The sequence below is a fragment of the Artemia sp. Qi Xiang Cuo genome, chromosome 7 (genome assembly GCF_049724085.1).
Source record: "Artemia sp. Qi Xiang Cuo chromosome 7, ASM4972408v1, whole genome shotgun sequence".
In the NCBI taxonomy this organism is placed as follows: domain Eukaryota; kingdom Metazoa; phylum Arthropoda; class Branchiopoda; order Anostraca; family Artemiidae; genus Artemia; species Artemia sp. Qi Xiang Cuo.
Window position 1 is genome coordinate 30426268 of NC_142800.1, and position 19287 is coordinate 30445554.

The window sequence follows — 19287 nt, forward strand, 5'->3', positions numbered from 1 at the left end:
AAAGGGCTAGTGCCCTTTTTAACAGTTGAAAGTCATTGGAGGGCAACTAACCCCCGTCTCACGCTCACCTTTTCCCCCAACACATCCAATCAAAATTTTAAGATGCCCATTTTTTTCAACGTAGTTAAAAGTTCTGGAAATCAGGTCTTTGAGAATGACAACCCCCACACAGCCCTCAGGGCAAGGGTTGTAAGTTTTGCCCTGGGGGCATATAAGGATTTTATAGAACGCGTTGTCGTAGAAACTTCAAAAAAGCCTCATTCGATTGGAGATTCAAAGGGCTAGTGCCCTTTTTAACAGTTGAAAGTGGTTGGAGGGCAACTAACCCCCGTCTCACGCCTACCATTTCCCCAAACGCATCCAATCAAAATTTTGAGATAGCCATTTTCTTCAACGTAGTTAAAAGTTCTGGAAATTAGGTCTTTGAGGATGACAAACCCCCGCACAGCCCTTAGGGCAAGGGTTGTAAGTTATGCCCTGGGGGCATATAAGGTTTTTATAGAACGCGTTGTCGTAGAAACTTTAAAAAGGAATCATTTGATTGGAAATTAAAATGGCTAATGCCCTTTTTAATAGTTGAAAGTGATTGGAAGGCTACTAACACCCTTTCCACGCCCACCATATAAGTTTTTAGGCTTATAAGTTTTTATTAAAATCTTTGTCCTAGAAACTTGAAAAAGGGCTCATTCGATTGGAAATTCAAAGATCTAGTGCCCTTTTCAATAGTCGGAAGTGATTTGAGGGCAACTAACCCCCCTCTCACGCCCACCTTTTCCCCAAACACATCCAATCAAAAGTTTTAGATAGCAATTTTGTTCAGAGTCGTTGATTTGCAGATAGAAAATATGTTTTTGTAGAGGAATACCCCACAGCCCTCCGGGCAAGGGTTGTAAGTTATGCCTTGGGGACATATAAGGTTTTTATAGAAACTTTTGTCGTAGAAACTTTAAGAAAGGCTAATTTGACTGGAAATTCAAAGGGCCCTTTTTAATAGTCGAACGTGATTGGAGGGCAACTAACCCCCCTCTCACGCCCACCTTTTCCCCAAACATCTACACTAAAAATTTTTAGATAGCAATTTTGTTCAACGTAGTTGAAAGTTCTGGATATTAGGTCTTTGAGGATGACAACCCCCTCCCCCCACAGCCCTCAAAGCAAGGGTTGTAAGTTATGCCCTTGGGGCATATAAGGTTTCTATAGAAAGCGTTGTCGTAGAAACTTCAAAACGGGCTCAATCGATTGGAAATTGAAATGGCTAGTGCCCTTTTTAATAGTCGCAAGTGATTGGAAGGCAACTAACACCCCTTCCAAGCCCACCATTTCCCCAAACATATCCAATCGAAATTTTGAGATAGCCATTTTTTCCCCGCAGTTTAAAGTTCAGGAAATTAAACCTTTGATTAGAACAATCCCCCCACAGTCTTCAGGGCAAGGGTTGTAAGTTATGCCCTGGGGGCATATAAGGTTCTTATAGAAAGTTTTGTCATAGAAAGTTTAAAAAAGGCTAATTTAACTCGAAATTCAAAGGGCTGGTGCCCTTTTTAATAGTCGAAAGTGATTGGAGGGCAACTAACCCCCCTCTCACGCCCATTTCCCCCCCAACAAATCTAATAAAAATTTTAAGATCAAGCCATTTTGTTCAACGTAGTTGAAAGTTCTGGAAATTAGGTCTTTGAGGATGACAACCCCCCCCCCCCAGCCCTCAAAGCAAGGGTTGTATGTTATGCCCTTGGGGCATTTAAGGTTTCTATAGAATGCGTTGTCTTAGAAACTTCAAAAAGGGCTCAATCGATTGGAAATTGAAATGGCTAGTGCCCTTTTTAATATTCAAAAGTGATTGGAAGCCAACTAACACCCCTTCCAAGCCCACCATTTTCCCAAAAACATACAATCGATTTTTTGAGCTACCAATTTTTTCCCCTTAGTTTAAAGTTCAGGAAATTAAACCTTTGATTAGAACCCCCCCTCCACAGTCTTCAGGGCAAGGGTTGTAAGTTATGCCCTGGGGGTATATAATTTTTATTGAAATTTTTGTCGTAGAAACTTGAAGAAAGGCTCATTCGATTGGAAATTCAAAGGGCTAGTGCATTTTTAATAGTCTCGAAAGTGATTTGTGGGCAACTAACCCCCCTCTCTCACCCACTTTTTCCCCAAACACATCCAATCAAAATTTTTTTATACCCATTTCATTCAACGTAGTTGAAAGTTTTGGAAATTATGCATTTAAGGATTACAACACCTCGACCCCTACAGCCCTCAGGGCAAGGGTCGTAAGTTTTGCCCTGAGGGTATATAAGGTTTTTATAGAAAGCAATGTTGTAGAAACTTCAAAAAGGGCTAGTGCCCTTTTAATAGCTGAAAGCGATTGAAGGGCAACTTACCCCCCCCCCTCACACCCACCATTACCCCAAACACATCCAATCAAAATCTTGAGATATCCATTTTGTTCAACGTAGTCGAAAGTTCTAGATATTTGGTCTTTGAGAATGACAACCCACCGCACAGCCCTCAGGGCAAGGGTTGTAAGTTATGCCCTGGGGGCAAATAAGGATTTTATAGAACGCGTTGTCGTAGAAACTTCAGTAGATACCTATCTAAAGGTCCGATCCCTCACCCCTGCTGCCATCTACAATTTAGTTTAATGCCGACGCGGGTCCATATACGGGCATAGACTCCCTAGGGAGATGGTTTTTGTCAGTGAGAATGAAAAACAGGATTTTTCTCACTTGAAAAAACAGGATTTTACTCACATTGATGGATGTTTCTTGGACGGTTATGAGTGCTGGTAAATTTATTTGCTGTTTTTCTTGGATGTCAACAGCAATTTATGTCTGTTTTATGGTTTTTGTCAGTGAGAATGATAAAACAGGAATTTTCTCACTTTGATGGATGTTTCTTGGAGAATTGTTTCCGGGGAAGTTTATTAATGTCTGACAGATGACGTCAAGGTTGATTAATGTCTTTGGAGTTTGTTCAGGAGAATTGTTTCCGGGTGAAGTTTATCAATGTCTGACAGATGATGTCAAGGGGAATTATTGATTCACGAAAGGGGAATTATCTCCTGGCGAATGTTTTGATCTTAGAGATGAAGAGATTAACGCGGGAAAAGGTTTCCCAATAATTTCAAATGTGAGAGTGCAAGGATGCCGAAAACAAAAGAAACACACAGAAATTACGTTTCGGGGTTTTTTCGGCTAAACTGTTTTAAACATTTTAGGGAATTATTTTGGCGAAATATTTAAAAACATTTTAAAAGATTTTTTGAGAAGATGACTTAGAAGGGAATTTAAGGGTAAAAATCTTTGGTGGTTATAATACACAAGTTCTATTTGAAAAGTGTTGTGAGGTTCTCTACCCCAACTCGAAAGGGCTCCGATCCCCCTATCCTAACCCCAAAGGGCCCCGATCCCCCTACCCCAGCCCCGAAAGGAACCCCCCGGCCCCAAAGGTCCCCCGGGCTCCCAAAGGACCACCCGGCCCCCCAAGGACCCCCCGGACCCCCAAAGGCCCGCCCGGGTCCCCAAAGAGCCCCCTCCCCATTTTTTAATACTTTTTAATTTGCGCATTTTGAGCCAAAAGGACCCCGTCCCCCAACGTTTGGCTCCCCCTCCCACCATTAGTGTTTTGTCGTGTTTTACCATGTCACAGTTACATTCTCTTGATTTTTCAAAGCTCATTTGGATTTCTTTCTTTGAAATGCAAGAGTTAGAATATTTCAGTTGTGTTTTGTCATGGTTTACCTATTCCGAGTTACATTCTCTTAATTTTTCAAAGTTCATTTTGGATATCTTTCGTTGAAATGCAAGAGTTGGAATATTTCAGAAGTGTTTTGATGTGGTTTACCCTGTCACAGTTACATTCTCTTGATTTTTCATAGTTCATTTTGGTTTTTTTTCGTTGAAATGCAAGAGTTGGAATATTTCAGCAGTGTTTTGTTGTTTTTTACCTTGTTACAGGTACATTCTCTTAATTTTTGAAAGTTCATTTTGGATTTCTTTCGATGAAATACAAGAGTTGGAATATTTCAGTAGTGTTTTGTCATGGTTTACCTCGTAACCATTACGCTCTGTTGATTTTTCAAAGTTCATTTTGAATTTCTTTCGTTGAAATGAAAGAGTTGGAATATTTCAGTAGTGTTTTGTTGTTGTTTACCTTGTCACAGTTACATTCTCTTGATTTTTCAAAGTTCATTTTGAATTTCTTTCGTTGAAATGCAAGAGTTGGAATATTTTAGTAGTGTTTTGTCATGGTTTACCTTGTCACAGCTACATTCTCATGATTTTTCAAAGTTCATTTTGGTTTTCTTTCGTTGAAATGCAAGAGTTGGAATATTTCAGTAGTGTTTTGCTGTGGTTTACCTTGTCTTACTTACATTCTCTTAATTTTTCAAAGTTCATTTTGGATTTCTTTCGATGAAATGCAAGAGTTGGAATATTTCAATAGTGTTTTGTCGTGGTTTACCTTGTCTTACTTACATTTTCTTAATTTTTCAAAGTTCATTTTGGATTTCCTTCGTTGAAATGCAAGAGTTGGAATATTTCAGTAGTGTTTTGTCGTGGTTTACCTTGTCACAGTTAAATTCTCTTAATTTTTCAAAGCTCATTTTGAATTTCTTTCGTTGAAACGCTAGAGTTGGAATATTTCAGTAGTGTTTTGTTGTGGTTTACCTTATCACAGTTACATTTTCTTGATTTTTCATAGTTCATTTTGAATTTCTTTCGTTGAAATGCAAGAGTTGGAATATTTCAGTAGGGTTTTGCCATGGTTTACCTTGTCACAGTTACATTCTCTTGATTTTCAAAGTTCATTTTGAATTTCTTTCATTGAAATGCAAGAGTTGGAATATTTCAGTAGTGTTTTAATGTGGTTTACATTGTCACAGTTACATTCTCTTAATTTTTCAAAGTTCATTTTGGTTTTTCTTTCGTTGAAATGCAAGAGTTGGATTATTTTAGTAGTATTTTGTTGTGCTTTACCTTGTCACAGTTACATTCTTTTAATTTTTCAAAGCTCATTTTGAATTTCTTTCGTTGAAATGCGAGAGTTGGAATATTTCAGTAGTGTTTTGTCGTGGTTTACCTTCTCACAGTTACATTCTCTTGATTTTTAAAAGTTAATTCTGAATTTCTTTCATTGAAATGCAAGAGTTGGAATATTTCACTAGTGTTTTGCCATGGTTTACCATCTCACAGTTACATTCTCTTGATTTTTCAAAGTTCATCTTGAATTTCTTTCATTGAAATGCAAAAGTTGGAATATTTCAGTAGTGTTTTGATGTGGTTTACCTTGTCAAGGTTACATTCTCTTAATTTTCCAAAGTTCATTTTGGATTTCTTTCGATGAAATGCAAGAGTCGGAATATTTCAATAGTGTATTGTCGTGATTTACCTAGTCACAGTTACATTCTCTTAATTTTTCAAAGTTCATTTTGAATTTCTTTCATTGAAATGCAAGAGTTGGAATATTTCACTAGTGTTTTGTCAAGGTTTACCATGTCACAGTTACATTCTCTTGATTTTTCAATGATCATTTTGGTTTTATTTCGTTGAAATGCAAGAGTTTGAATATTTCAGTAGTGTTTTGTTGTGGTTTACCTTGTCACACTTACATTCTCTTAATTTTTCAAAGTTCATTTTGCATTTCTTTCGATGAAATGCAAGAGTTGAAATATTTCAATAGTGTTTTGTCGTGGTTTACCTAGTCACAGTTACTTTCTCATAATTTTTCAAAGTTCACTTTGGAATTCTTTCATTGAAATGCAAGAGTTGGAATATTTCACTAGTGTTTTGTCAAGATTAGGTCAGGTTTACCTTGTCACAGTTACATTCTCATGATTTTTCAAAGTTCATTCTGAATTTCTTTCATTGAAATGCAAGAGTTGGAATATTTCACTGGGGTTTTGTCATGGCTTACCATCTCACACTTACATTCTCTTGATTTTTCAAAAATCATCTTGAATTTCTTTCGTTGAAATGCAAGAGTTGGAATATTTCAGTAGTGTTTTGTTGCGGTTTACCATGCCACAGTTACATTCTCTTGATTTTTCAAAGTTCATTTTGAATTTCTATCATTGAAATGCAAGAGTTGGAATATTTCAGTAGTGTTTTGTCGTGGTTTACCCTGTTACGGTTACATTTTCTTAATTTTTATAAGTTCATTTTGAATTTCTTTCGTTGAAATGCAAGAGTTGGAATATTTCAGTAGTGTTTTGCCGTAGTTTACCTTGTCACAGTTACATTCTCTTTATTTTTCAAAGTTCATTTTGAATTTCTTTCATTGAAATGCAAGAGTTGGAATATTTCAGTAGTGTTATATCATGGTTTACCTTGTCACAGTTACATTCTCCTGATTTTTCAAAGTTCATTTTGGTTTTCTTTTCTTGAAATGCAAGAGTTGGAATATTTCAGTAGTGTTTTGATGAGGTTTACATTGTCACAGTTACATTCTCTTGATTTTTCAAAGTTCATTTTGGTTTGTTTTTTCGTTGAAATGCAAGAGTTGGGATATTTCAGTAGTGTTTTGTTGTGGTTTACCTTTTCACAGTTACATTTTCTTAATTTTTCAAAGTTCATTTTGGATTTCTTTCGATGAAATGCAAGAGTTGAAATATTTTAATAGTGTTTTGTCATGGTTTACCTTGTCACAGTTACATTCTCTTAATTTTTCAAAGTTCATTTTGAATTTCTCTCGTTGAAATGCAAGAGTTGGAATATTTCAGTAGTGTCTTGCTGTGGTTTACCATGTCACAGTTACATTTTCTTGATTTTTCAAACTTCATTTAGAATTTCCTTCGTTGAAATGCAAGAGTTGGAATATATCAGTAGTGTTTTATTGTGGTTTACCTTGTCACAGTTACATTCTCTTGATTTTTCAAAGTTCATTTTGAATTTCATTCATCGAAATGCAAGAGTTGGAATATGTCAGGAGTGTTTTGTCGTGATTTACCTTGTAACACTTACATTTCTATTGATTTTTCAAAGTTCATGTGAGTTTCTTTCATTGAAATGCAAGATTTGGATTATTTCAGTAGTGTTTTGTTGTGCTTTACCTTGTCACAGTTACATTCTCTTAATTTTTCAAAGTTCATTTTGAATTTCTTTCGTTGAAATGCGAGAGTTGGAATATTTCAGTAGTGTTTTGTCGTGTTTTACCTTCTCACAATTACATTTTCTTTATTTTTCAAAAAGTTCATTTTGAATTTATTTCATTGATATGTAAGGGTTGGTTTATTTCAGTAGTTTTTTGTCGTGGTTTAACTTATCACACTTACATTCTCTTGAAATTTCAAAGTTCATTTTAAATTTCTTTCATTGAAATTCAAGAGTTGGAATATTTCAGTAGTGTTTTGTTGTGGTTTACCTTATCACAGTTACATTTTCTTGATTTTTCATAGTTTATTTTGAATTTCTTTCGTTGAAATGCAAGAGTTGGAATATTTCAGTAGTTTTCGTCATGGTTTACCTTGTCAGAGTTACATTCTCTTGATTCTTCAAAGTTCATTTTGAATTTCTTTCATTGAAATGCAAGAGTTGGAATATTTCAGTAGTGTTTTGTCATGGTCTACCTTGTCACAGTTACATTCTCGTGATTTTTCAAAGTTCATTTTGAATTTGTTTCGATGAAATGCAAGAGTTGGAAAATTTCAATAGTGTTTTGTCGTTGTTTACCTTGTCACAGTTACATTTTTTGGATTTTTTAAATTTCAGTTTGAATTTCTTTCATTGAAATGCAAGAGTTGGTATATTTCAGTAGTGTTTTGATGTGGTTTACCTTATCACAGCTACATTCTCTTGATTTTTCAAAGTTCATTTTGGATTTCATTCGTTGAAATGCAAGAGTTGGAATATTTCAGTAGTGTTTTGTCGTGGTTTACCTTGACAGAGATTCAAAGTTCATCTTGAATTTCTTTCATTGAAATGCAAGAGTTGGAATATTTCAGTAGTGTTTTGTCATGGTTTACCATGTCACAGTTACATTCTCTTGAATTTTCAAAGATCACTTTGGTTTTCTTTCGTTGAAATGCAAGAGTTGGAATATTACAGTAGTGTTTTGATGAGGTTTACCTTGTCACAGTTACATTCTCTTGATTTTTCAAAGTTCATTTGGTTTTATTTCGTTGAAAATGTAAGTTGGAATATTTCAGTAGTGTTTTGTTGTGGTTTACCTTGTCACACTTACATTCTCTTAATTTTTCAAAGTTCATTTTGGATTTCTTTCGATGAAATGCAATAGTCGGAATATTTCAATAGTGTTTTGTAGTGGTTTAACTAGTCACAGTTACATTCTCTTAATTTTTCAAAGTTCATTTGGATTTCTTTCGTTGAAATGTAAGAGTTGGAATATTTCAGTAGTGATCTGTTGTGGTTGAAATGCAAGAGTTGGAATATTTCAGTAGTGTTTTGTCGTGGTTTACTTTGTCACAGTTACATTCTCTTGATTGTTCAAAGTTCATTGTGGATTTCCTTCGTTGAAATGTGTTTTGTTGTGCTTTACCTTGACACAGTTACCTTTTCATGATTTTTGTTAGGTTAGGTTAGGCTAGATCAAGTTAGGTTAGGTTAGATTAAGTTAGGTTAGGTTAGGTTACCCTACGTACGCGTGTGTACGTAGGCTAGCCTAATCTAGCCTAACTTAACCTAACCTAATTAAGAGAATGTAACTGTGTTAAGGTAAACCATAACAAAACACTACTGACATATTCCAACTCTTGCATTTCAATGAAAGAAATCCAAAATGAACTTTGAAAAATCAAAAGAATGTAACTGTGAGAAGGTAAACCACGACAAAACACCACTGAAATATTCCAACTCTCGCATTTCAACGAAAAAATTCAAAATGAGCTTAGAAAAATTAAGAGAATGTAACTGTGACAAGGTAAAGCACAACAAAACCCTACTGAAATAATCCAACTCTTGCATTTCAACGAAATAAAACCAAAATGAACTTTGAAAAATCAAGAGAATGTAACTGTGACAAGGTAAACCTCATCAAAACACTACTGAAATATTCCAACTCTTACATTTCAAGAAAAAAAAAATGATCTTTGAAAAATCACGAGAATGTAACTGTGACATGGTAAACCATGACAAAACACTAGTGAAATATTCCAACTCTTGCATTTCAATGAAAGAAATTCAAAATGAACTTTGAAAAATCAAGAGAATGTAACTGTGACAAGGTAAACCACAACAAAACACTACTGAAATATTCCAACTCTTGCATTTTAACGAGAGAAATTCAAAATGAACTTTGAAAAATTAATAGAATGTAACTGTGACATGGTAAACCACGACAAAACACTACTGAAATATTCCAACTCTTGCATTTCATCGAAAGAAATCCAAAATGAACTTTGAAAAATTAAGAAAATGTAACTGTGACAAGGTAAACCACAACAAAACACTACTGAAATATCCCAACTCTTGCATTTCAACGAAAGAAAAACCAAAATGAACTGTGAAAAATCAAGAGAATGTAACTGTGACAATGTAAACCACATTAAAACACTACTGAAATATTCCAACTCTTGCTTTTCAATGAAAGAAATTCAAATGAATTTTGAAAAAATCAAGAGAATGTAACTGTGACAAGGTAAACCATGACGTAACACTACTGACATATTCCAACTCTTGCATTTCAATGAAAGAAATTCGAAATGAACTTTGAAAAATCAAGAAAATGTATCTGTGACAAGGTAAACCATGACAAGACACTAATGAAATATTCCAACTCTTGCAATTCAATGAAAGAAAATCAAAACGAACTTTGAAAAATTAAGGAAATGTAACTGTGACACGGTAGACTACAACATAACCCTACTGAAATATTCCAACTCTTGCAATTCAATGAAAGAAATTTAAAAAGAACTTTGAAAAATCAAGAGAATGCAACTATGACAAGGTAAACCACGACAAAACACTACTGAAATATTCCAACTCTTGCATTTGAACGAAAGAAATTCAAAATGAATTATGAAAAATCAAGAAAATGTAACTGTGATAAGGTAAACTACAACAAAACACTACTGAAATATTCCAACTCTTGCATTTCAACGAAAGAAATTCAAAATGAATTTTGAAAAATCAAGAAAATGTAACTGTGATAAGGTAAACCACGAAAAAACACTACTGAAATACTCCAACTCTTGTATTTCAACGAAAGAAATCCAAAATGAACTTTGAAAAATTAAGAGAATGTAAGTAAGACAAGGTAAACCACGACAAAACACTATTGAAATATTCCAACTCTTGCATTTCATCGAAAGAAATCCAAAATGAACTTTGAAAAATTAAGAGAATGTAAGTATGACAAGGTAAACCACAACAAAACACTACTGAAATATTACAACTCTTGCATTTCACCGAAAGAAAACCAAAATGAACTTAGAAAAATCAAGAGAACGTAACTGTGACAAGGTAAACCACATCAAAACACTACTGCAATATTTCAACTCTTGCATTTCAACGAAAGAAAACCAAAATGATCTTTGAGAAATCACGAGAATATAACTGTGACAAGGTAAACCATGACAAAACAATACTGAAATATTCCAACTCTTGCATTTTAACGAAAGAAATTCAAAATGAACTTTGAAAAATCAAGAGAATATAACTGTGACATGGTAAACAATGACAAAACACTACTGAAATATTCCAACTCTTGCATTTCAACGAAAGAAATCCAAAATGAACTTTGAAAAATCAAGAGAATGTAACTTTGAAATGGTAAACCACGACAAAACACTACTGAAACAATCCCACTCTTGCATTTCAATGAAAGAAATTCAAAATGAACTTTGAAAAATTAAGAGAATGTAACTGCGACATGGTAAACCGCGACAAAACACTACTGAAATATTCTAACTCTTGCATTTCAACGATAGAAATCCAAAAGTGACTTTGAAAAATTAAAAGAATGTAACTGTGACATGGTAAAGCACAACAAAACATTACTGAAATATTCCAACTCTTGCATTTCAATGAAAGAAATTCAAATAAACTTTGAAAAATCAAGAGAATGTAACTGTGACAAGGTAAACCATGACAAAACACTACTAAAATATTACAACTCCTGCATTTCAATGATAGAAATTCAAAATGAACTTTGAAAATCAAGAGAATGTAACTGTGACAAGGTAAACCACGACAAAACACTACTGAAATATTCCAACTCTTGCATTTCAACGAAAGAAGTTCAAAATGAACTTTGAAAAATTAAGAGAATGTAACTGTGACAAGGTAAACCATGACAAAACACTACTGAAATATTCCAACTCTTGCATTTCATCGAAAGAAATCCAAAATGAACTTTGAAAAAATAAGAGAATGTAATTGTGACAAGGTAAACCACAACAAAATACTACTGAAATATTGCGACTCTTGCATTTCACAGAAATAAAAACAAAATTAACTCTTAAAAATAAAGAAAATGTTACTGTGACATGGTTAGCGACAGCAAAACACTACTGAAATATTCCAACTCTTGCATTTCAATGAAAGGAAATCATCATGTACTTTGAAATATCAAGAGAATGTAACTCTGATTAGGTAAACCATGACAAAACACTATTGAAATATTCCAACTCTTGCATTTCAACGAAAGATATCCAAATGAGCTTTGAAAAATCAAGAGAATGTAACTGTGACATGGTAAACCACGACAAACCACTCATGGTGGGAGGGGGAGCCAAAAGTTGGGGGCTGGGGTCCTTTTGTCTCAAAATGCGCAAATTAAAAAGTATTAAAAAAATGAGGAGGGGGCTCTTTGGGGACCCGGGAGGGCCTTTGGGGGTCCGGGAGGTCCTTGGGGGGCCGGGTGGTCCTTTGGGAGCCCGGGGGACCTTTGGGGCCGGGGGGTTCCTTCGGGGTTGGGGTAGGGGGATCGGGGCCCTTTGCGGTTGGGGTATGGGGATCGGGGCCCTTTGGGGTTGGGGTAGAGAACCTCACAACACTGTTCAAATAGAACTTGTGTATTATAACGACCACAGAGTTTCACCCTCAAATTCTCTTCTAAAACATCTTTAAAATCATCTTTTAAAATGTCTCTAACTGTTTCGCCGAAATAATTCCCTAAAATGTCTAAAACGGTTTCGCCCAAATAACCCCTAAACGTAATTTTTGCGTGTTCCTTTTGTTTTGACATCCCTGCGCTGTCACATTTGAAATTACTGGGAAACCCTTTCCCGCGTTAATCTCTTCATCTCTAAGATCAAAACATTCGCCGGGAGATAATTCCCCTTTCGTGAATCAATAATTTCCCTTGACATCATCTGTCAGACATTAATAAACTTCACCCGGAAACAATTCTCCTGAACAAACTCCAAAGACATTAATCAACCTTGACGTCATCTGTCAGACATTAATAAACTTCGCCCGGAAACAATTCTCTAAGAAACAGCCATCAAATTGAGAAAATTCCTGTTTTTTCATTCTCACTGACAGAACCATAAAACAGACATAAATTGCTGTTGACATCCAAGAAAAACATCAAATAAATTGACCAACACTAATAACCGTCCAAGAAACATCCATCAATGTGAGAAAATTCCTGTTTTTTCAAGTAAGAAAAATCCTGTTTTTTCATTCTCATTGACAAAAACCATCTCCCTAGGGACTCTATGCCCATATATGGACCCCCGTCAGCATTTAACTAAATTGTAGATGTCAGCAGGGGTGAGGGATCGGACCTTTAGATAGGTATCTACTAACTTCAAAAAGGAATCATTTGATTGGAAATTAAAATGGCTAATGCCCTTTTTAATAGTCGAAAGTGATTGGAAGGCAACTAACAACCTTTCCACGCCTACCATATAAGTTTTTAGGCATTTACGTTTTTATTGAAATCTTTGTCCTAGAAACTTGAAAAAGGGCTCATTCGATGGGAAATTCAAAGATCTAGTGCCCTTTTCAATAGTCGAAATTGATTTGAGGGGAACTAACCCCCCTCTCACGCCCACCTTTTCCCCAAACACATCCAATCAAAACTTTTAGATAACAATTTTGTTCAGAGTCGTTGATTTCCAGATAGAATATATGTTTTTGAGGAGGAATCCCCCAAAGCCCTCCGGGCAAGGGTTGTAAGTTATGCCTTGGGGGAAAATAAGGTTTTTATAGAAAGTTTTGTCGTAGAAACTTTAAAAAAGGCTCATTTGACTGGAAATTCAAAGGGCTGGTGCCCTTTTTAATAGTCAAAAGTGATTGGAGGGTGACTACCCCCCCCCCCCTCTCACGCCCACCTTTTCCACAAACAAATCCAAATCAAATTTTGAGATAACAATTTTCGTCAACGGAATTGAAAGTTCTGAATAATAGGTCTTTGAGGACGACAACCCCCCCCCATCACTTAAAGCAAGGGTTGCAAGTTGTGCCCTTGGGGCATATAAGGTTTCTATAGAACGCGTTGTCGTAGAAACTTCAAAAAGGGCTCAATCGATTGAAAATTGAAATCGCTAGTGCCGTTTTTAATAGTCGAAAGTGATTAGAAGGCAACTAACACCCCTTCCACGCCCACCATTTCCCCAAAAACATTCAATCGAAATTTTGATGATAGCTATTTTTTCCCCGCAGTTTAAAGTTCAGGAAATTAAACCTTTGATTAGAACATACCCCCCACAGTATTCAAGGCAAGAGTTGTAAGTTATACCCTGGGGGCATACAAGTTTTTATTGAAATGTTTGTCGCAGAAACTTGAAGAAAGGCTCATTCGATTGGAAATTAAAAGGGCTAGTGCCTTTTTAATATTGTCGAAATTGATTTGATGGCAACTAACCCCCCTCTCTCACCCACCTTTTCCCCAAACCCATCCAATCAAAATTTTTTTATACCCATTTCATTCAACGTTGTTGAAAGTTTTGGAAATTAGGCATTTAAGGATGACAACACCTCTACCTCCACAGCCCTCAGGGCAAGGGTAGTAAGTTGTGCCCTGAGGGTATAGAAGATTTTTATAGAAAGCAATGTTGTAGAAACTTCAAAAAGGGCTCATTCAATTTAAAATTGAAAGAGCTAGTGCCCTTTTAATAGCTGAAAGCGATTGAAGTGCAACTTACCCCCCTCTCACACCCACCATTTCCCCAAACACATCCAATCAAGATTTTGTGATATCCATTTTGTTCAACGTAGTCGAAAGCTCTGGATATTAGGTCTTTTAGGATGATAACCCCATCAGAGCCCTTAGTACAAGGGTTGTAAGTTATGCCCTTGGGGCATATAAGGTTTATATAGAAAGTTGTTGTAGAAATTTCAAAAAGGGCTCATTTGATTGGAAATGGAAATTGCCCTTTTCAATAGTCGAAAGTGATTTGAGGGCAACCAACCCCCCTCTCACATCCGCCTTTTCCCCAAACCCATTTAATCAAAATTTTAAGATGAGCATTTTGTTCAGCTTCGTTGATTTCCAGATAGAAATTATGTTTTGAGGAGGAAACTCCCCCACAGCCCTCAGGGCAAGGGTTGTAATTTGTGCCCTGGGGGCATATAAGGTTATTATAGAAAGTGTTGTCGTAGAAACTTCAAAAAAGGCTCATTCGCCTGGAAATTCAAAGGGCTGGTGCCCTTTTTAATAGTCAAAAGGGATTGGAGGGCAACTAACCCCCCTCTCACGCCCAACTTTTCCCCAAACACATCCCATCAAAATTTTGAGATAGCCATTTTGTTCAACGTAGTTGAAACTTCTGGAAATTAGGTCTTTGAGGATGACAAGTCTCCCACCCTACAGCCCTCAAAGCAAGGGTTGTAAGTTATGCCCTGGGGGCATATAAGATTTTTATTGAACGCGTTGTCGTAGAAGATTCAAAAAGGGGTCAATCGATTGGAAATTGAAAAGTCTAATGCCCTTTTTAATAGTCGAAAGTGATTGGAAGGCAACTAACACCCCTTCCACGCCCCCCATTTTCCCAAAAATATCCAATCGAAATTTTGAGAAAGTCTTTTTTTCCACGCTGTTTAAAGATCAGGAAATTAAACCTTTGATTAGAACACTTCCCCCACAGTCTTCAGGGCAAGAGTTATAAGTTAAGCCCTGGGGGCATATAAGTTTTCAATCGAATCTTTGTCGTAGAAACTTGAAGAAGGGCTCATTCGATTGGAAGTTCAAGTATTTAAGGATGACAACACCTCCACCCCCATAGCCCTCAGGGCAAGGGTCGTATGTTATGCCCTGGGGGTATATAAGGCTTTTATAGAAACCAATGTTTTAGAAACTTCAAAAAGGGCTCATTCAATTGGAAATTGAAAGGGATAGTGCCCTTTTATTAGCCAGAAGTGATTGAAGGGCAACTAACCTCGATCTCACGCCCACCATTTCCCCAAACACTTCCAATCAAAGTTTTGAGATATCCAACGTAGTCGAAAGTTCTCTCAGTTTCGAACCACTCACTTTCGACTCTTAAAAAGGGCAATTTCAATTTCCAGTCAAATGAGCCCTTTTTGAAATTTCTACAACAACTTTCTATATAAACCTTATATGCCCCCAGGGCATACCTTACAACCCTTGCACTGAGGGCTCTGATGTGGTTATCATCCTAAAAGACTTAACTTCCAGAACTTTCGACTACGTTGAACAAAATGCAAATGAATGTGCATTGTCAGTTCATTATACATAAACTGATATTTTATAATCACAATTTTAATGTTATTTGATTTATTAAAGTTATAAAAGTAAAAAAACTTATATTTTTTTTTTCAGTGAAGTGCAAATTATGTTCTGGCCTTTGGAAGGCATAGGGGTTTTGAGCCCAACTTATGTTAATTTCTGCTCGTTTTGATTTTGACTCGGTTATTTATTGTAATTTCTGTTCGTTTTGGTTTCATTTATTCATCGATGCTGATTTATGGTTGTTTCACGCTTGGTAGATTATTTGATTTGATTTTTGCTCAGTTTTTGTTTAATGGAGTTCTTTACTTTTCTTTAAAAAACTTATTTTGTCAAAAAGTTTTTTTTAATTAATAAACTAACAAAGTGCCATTTATGTAATAAATGTTGGTACTTCAGATCAAAATTCAGCCAGTTTCGGACCGTTGTTTGTTTTATAATCTTCAGCTGATGCTTGCATTTTTTTTCAAGGGAATCAATAGCTATTTACTCAAGTTGTTTTGTACTGTTTACGGAAACTGCTTTTCCCCTTGGACATCAGAATAGACAGGTAGGAGGTGATGACTGAAAGCCTATTAGATTGTATGCAATATCAGCTTTCGCTGTTCACCATATTCTTTCGGCACTGTTAATAGTTAGAGATGAGGTACAGAAGGTTTTTCTTTCGTAAGTGGCTGAGCCGACAGGTGTATGAGTTTTAATCGTTTTCCTCTCGAGAGGCTATTTTTTTTCATTTTGAATTGCATTTCTGTTCTAAGTAGTAATTCAAACCGAAATTATTCGATCAACTGTGTTTAAAAAAATATATATATTACGTCTACTAAGATAAAAATACAATAGTGTTTTCCATTCTTTGGCGTAGGGCTACTTGGTCAAGGACTAAGCACTAAAAAAGAGGTATGATACTGCAAAAAGCCTTATTTTTATACATTTTCAATACTCGAATAATGTGGTTACCCAATCTTTATTGTCTAAGGAGGCTTTGCAGAGAATCTAGCTGGAATCTCATATGTGTGAATATAGAGTATATACTATCTCAATATCTAAGTGATGTGAGTAAAATAGCGTATCAAGTGAGCAAAGATGGGAATGATCATTGTAACTACGAATTCAACTAAACTGTGACGTACCCTTGTTTGCACTCGCATCTGAAAGTGTCCCCAGCAGAAACGCACATACTATTGTTAGAGCATACTTCTGTCCCCTGTAGGCAAGGATCCTCATCGGCTGTAATAGATATATTCATGAGTCAGAATATGTAAAGTAAGGTTATCTCCTGAAATTGTTACATACTAAGGACACCCTAGATGGTCAATCATTTTGATCAAAATCTTCCGTCAGTCAATTGATTAAAGCATGATTGACCGTCTCGGAGCCTGTTTGATGCTTCAGTCAAGTGTTGATGGTGATTGATTGAAAGTTTGAATGGCTCAATCGGTTCCTAGACAGTCAATTATGCTTTAATCAATTGATTGACGGATGCTTTTGATCAAAAAGATTGACCATCTAGGGTGTCCTTTAGATTTAACACAACTAGCCTTGTAGTTACAAGAAACACAAAATTCTCTTCACTTCTTACATATAAGAGAAGAAAGGCACCGTTAGAAAATAACATGCTTACTACGATATTTTGGAACCAACTTTTGAAAAGCCAAGATCCTTACCGAAAACTTAGTTGTGATATTACAAGCTAATAAAAAAGATATACGAATCTAATCTGAATCTACCATAGAGTTTCTTAGATAGTCGCATGAAGAGGAATTAATAAAGGTTTGTTATGCAATGAAACTAGTCACAATAAGTGGCAGAAATTAGAAAAAAGGATAATAAAGCAACATTTTGTTACTTTATTAGAATATTCAAAACCTAAAATTCATTTTTGGTCGCTTATTAAAATTAAAAATTGCTAAGATAAAAAATCCCCTTTTAATTAACACTTTTATGGAAATAAAAAAAGCTTAAGGCATAGTCTTCCCGTTCTACTGCTTTAAGCGTTTAACAGCTAACAGTCATGCTCTGCTTTCAATCCTATGCTGAAGAAAGTCAGAGATACTCTTGACCTCCATCATCCAAGAACCTAGAAAACCAAGGAAAATTATACGGAAATAAGTTTTCAATTGTGTTGTTGGCGCCAAAATCTGCCTGCAATTTACCGCTTTCTATGAAGAATTGAAATTTGGGTGTCGGATGAGCATATTGCAATTTTGATAAAAACATTGAAGTTGTTTTTACTTGCATTAAGTTTACCTAAACTACGATCAAGTTATTCTATTCTTTCAGTCCATTTTGTAATGCGTCTAGACGTTGCTTTTACATTTTAAAGGTAATTTAACCACTTGTTGTTTGTATTCTGTTCCACAAACTCACTAATCTTACAGCTAAAAAAAAAAAAAAAAAAAAAAAAAAAAAAAAAAAAAAAAAAACAGTTGTCCCAGACGGAACAAGTTCTTTCTCAATATTTTCTTATTAGCTTTCAACTATAGACATGGGATAAAAGACAACAATAAAGCCAAAAAAAATGAGCTTTTTTATTTGCTCTATAAAAGAGAATAAAGACTATGTTGGAAATATATATCCTTATCTAGACGAAGAAGGATCAAGCAAAGACTTTGAAAAGCTGTGATCTCTAACCAAATTTTCACAGATGAGATTTCAGGAGAACAGAAAGGAAATTCGAAATCTAGATTAAAATAAAAGGGAAATAGGAAACAATAAACTTACGAGGGAATGATGATACTCCCGGTAATTAAAAAGAGCTGAATGGACTCACCGAGTTCCATCGGATATTATTTTTTTTAAGAGCTGCAATTTTGCTTAATGCTTATTTTGACAATTTTTAATTAGCGTCAAAAGTATGGGTTTACTATTAAAATCTTAGAGATCCCGATGACTATCTACTAGAGAGGAAAATGGAAATCTATGTCTTCAGGAATTACAGGCGTGATTTACCTAATATACTTTGTTCGCATGCTGACCAATAGCCTGCGTAACGGATGTATCGATGTCCTGATTTTCTGCCTTTGGCCTGGGGTGCAATGCGTGGTTGGGGGCAAATTATTCGACACTTTCCGTGTTTTTCCCCAGATTTTCTTGGGGACACACTTACAGCAGGGTCAACTCTGGCTGAGCTTACAATCACCTAACCTAATATACGGATGATCAAATATAGGGGATTTACTTTAACTTTTGTTGACACTTGCTTATAGAAACCACTGACATAATAATGCAAAATTGCAATCTTATGCTTTGTTAGTCCGTCTTGAAACTCAAAGAGGGAAGGGGAGCGCTCTTTTAATTTTTCATTATTTTCGCTGGGAAAAATTTTACTCAAGACATTCCGAAACTGTTACGAGTTTGAAAGTCTCATGATAAACAGTTTCTTTTGAAGCTAAATTCGATCTTGATAGAGTATCAGTTGCTCCTAAACTGGAAATGAAATAACTTGGCCTCGCAATCGGTGATTCCTTAAAAGTAACTAGAATGCACCTCATCCGTCATTTCCAGCACCTACGTCCAGTGCCTACGGTAGCATAAAATATAATATACTTAGTTTTAATCCCCGGCTATTAGCTAAATTGTATAACTTGCATGCGCTTCCATTTTTTTTTATACATTGCACCTTTTTATACACCTTCTCAGCCAATGGAACTAAAGCACCTTCGGTGAAATTAATACTGGTATGCTAATTATCTCCTT

General features: G+C 35.6%; 1 protein-coding gene across 4 annotated transcripts in view; it reads right to left on the bottom strand.

Moving 5' to 3' along the window:
* LOC148950156 (nidogen-like) overlaps nucleotides 1-19287 on the bottom strand; it is a 364016-nt gene that overhangs the window by 82099 nt on the left and 262630 nt on the right. For all 4 annotated transcript variants that reach the window (XM_089092178.1, XM_089092180.1, XM_089092177.1 and 1 more), the window contains one exon: nucleotides 16722-16818. In XM_089092178.1, the coding sequence (XP_088948304.1) occupies nucleotides 16722-16818 (97 nt within the window). The remainder of the gene's footprint in view (nucleotides 1-16721; nucleotides 16819-19287) is intronic.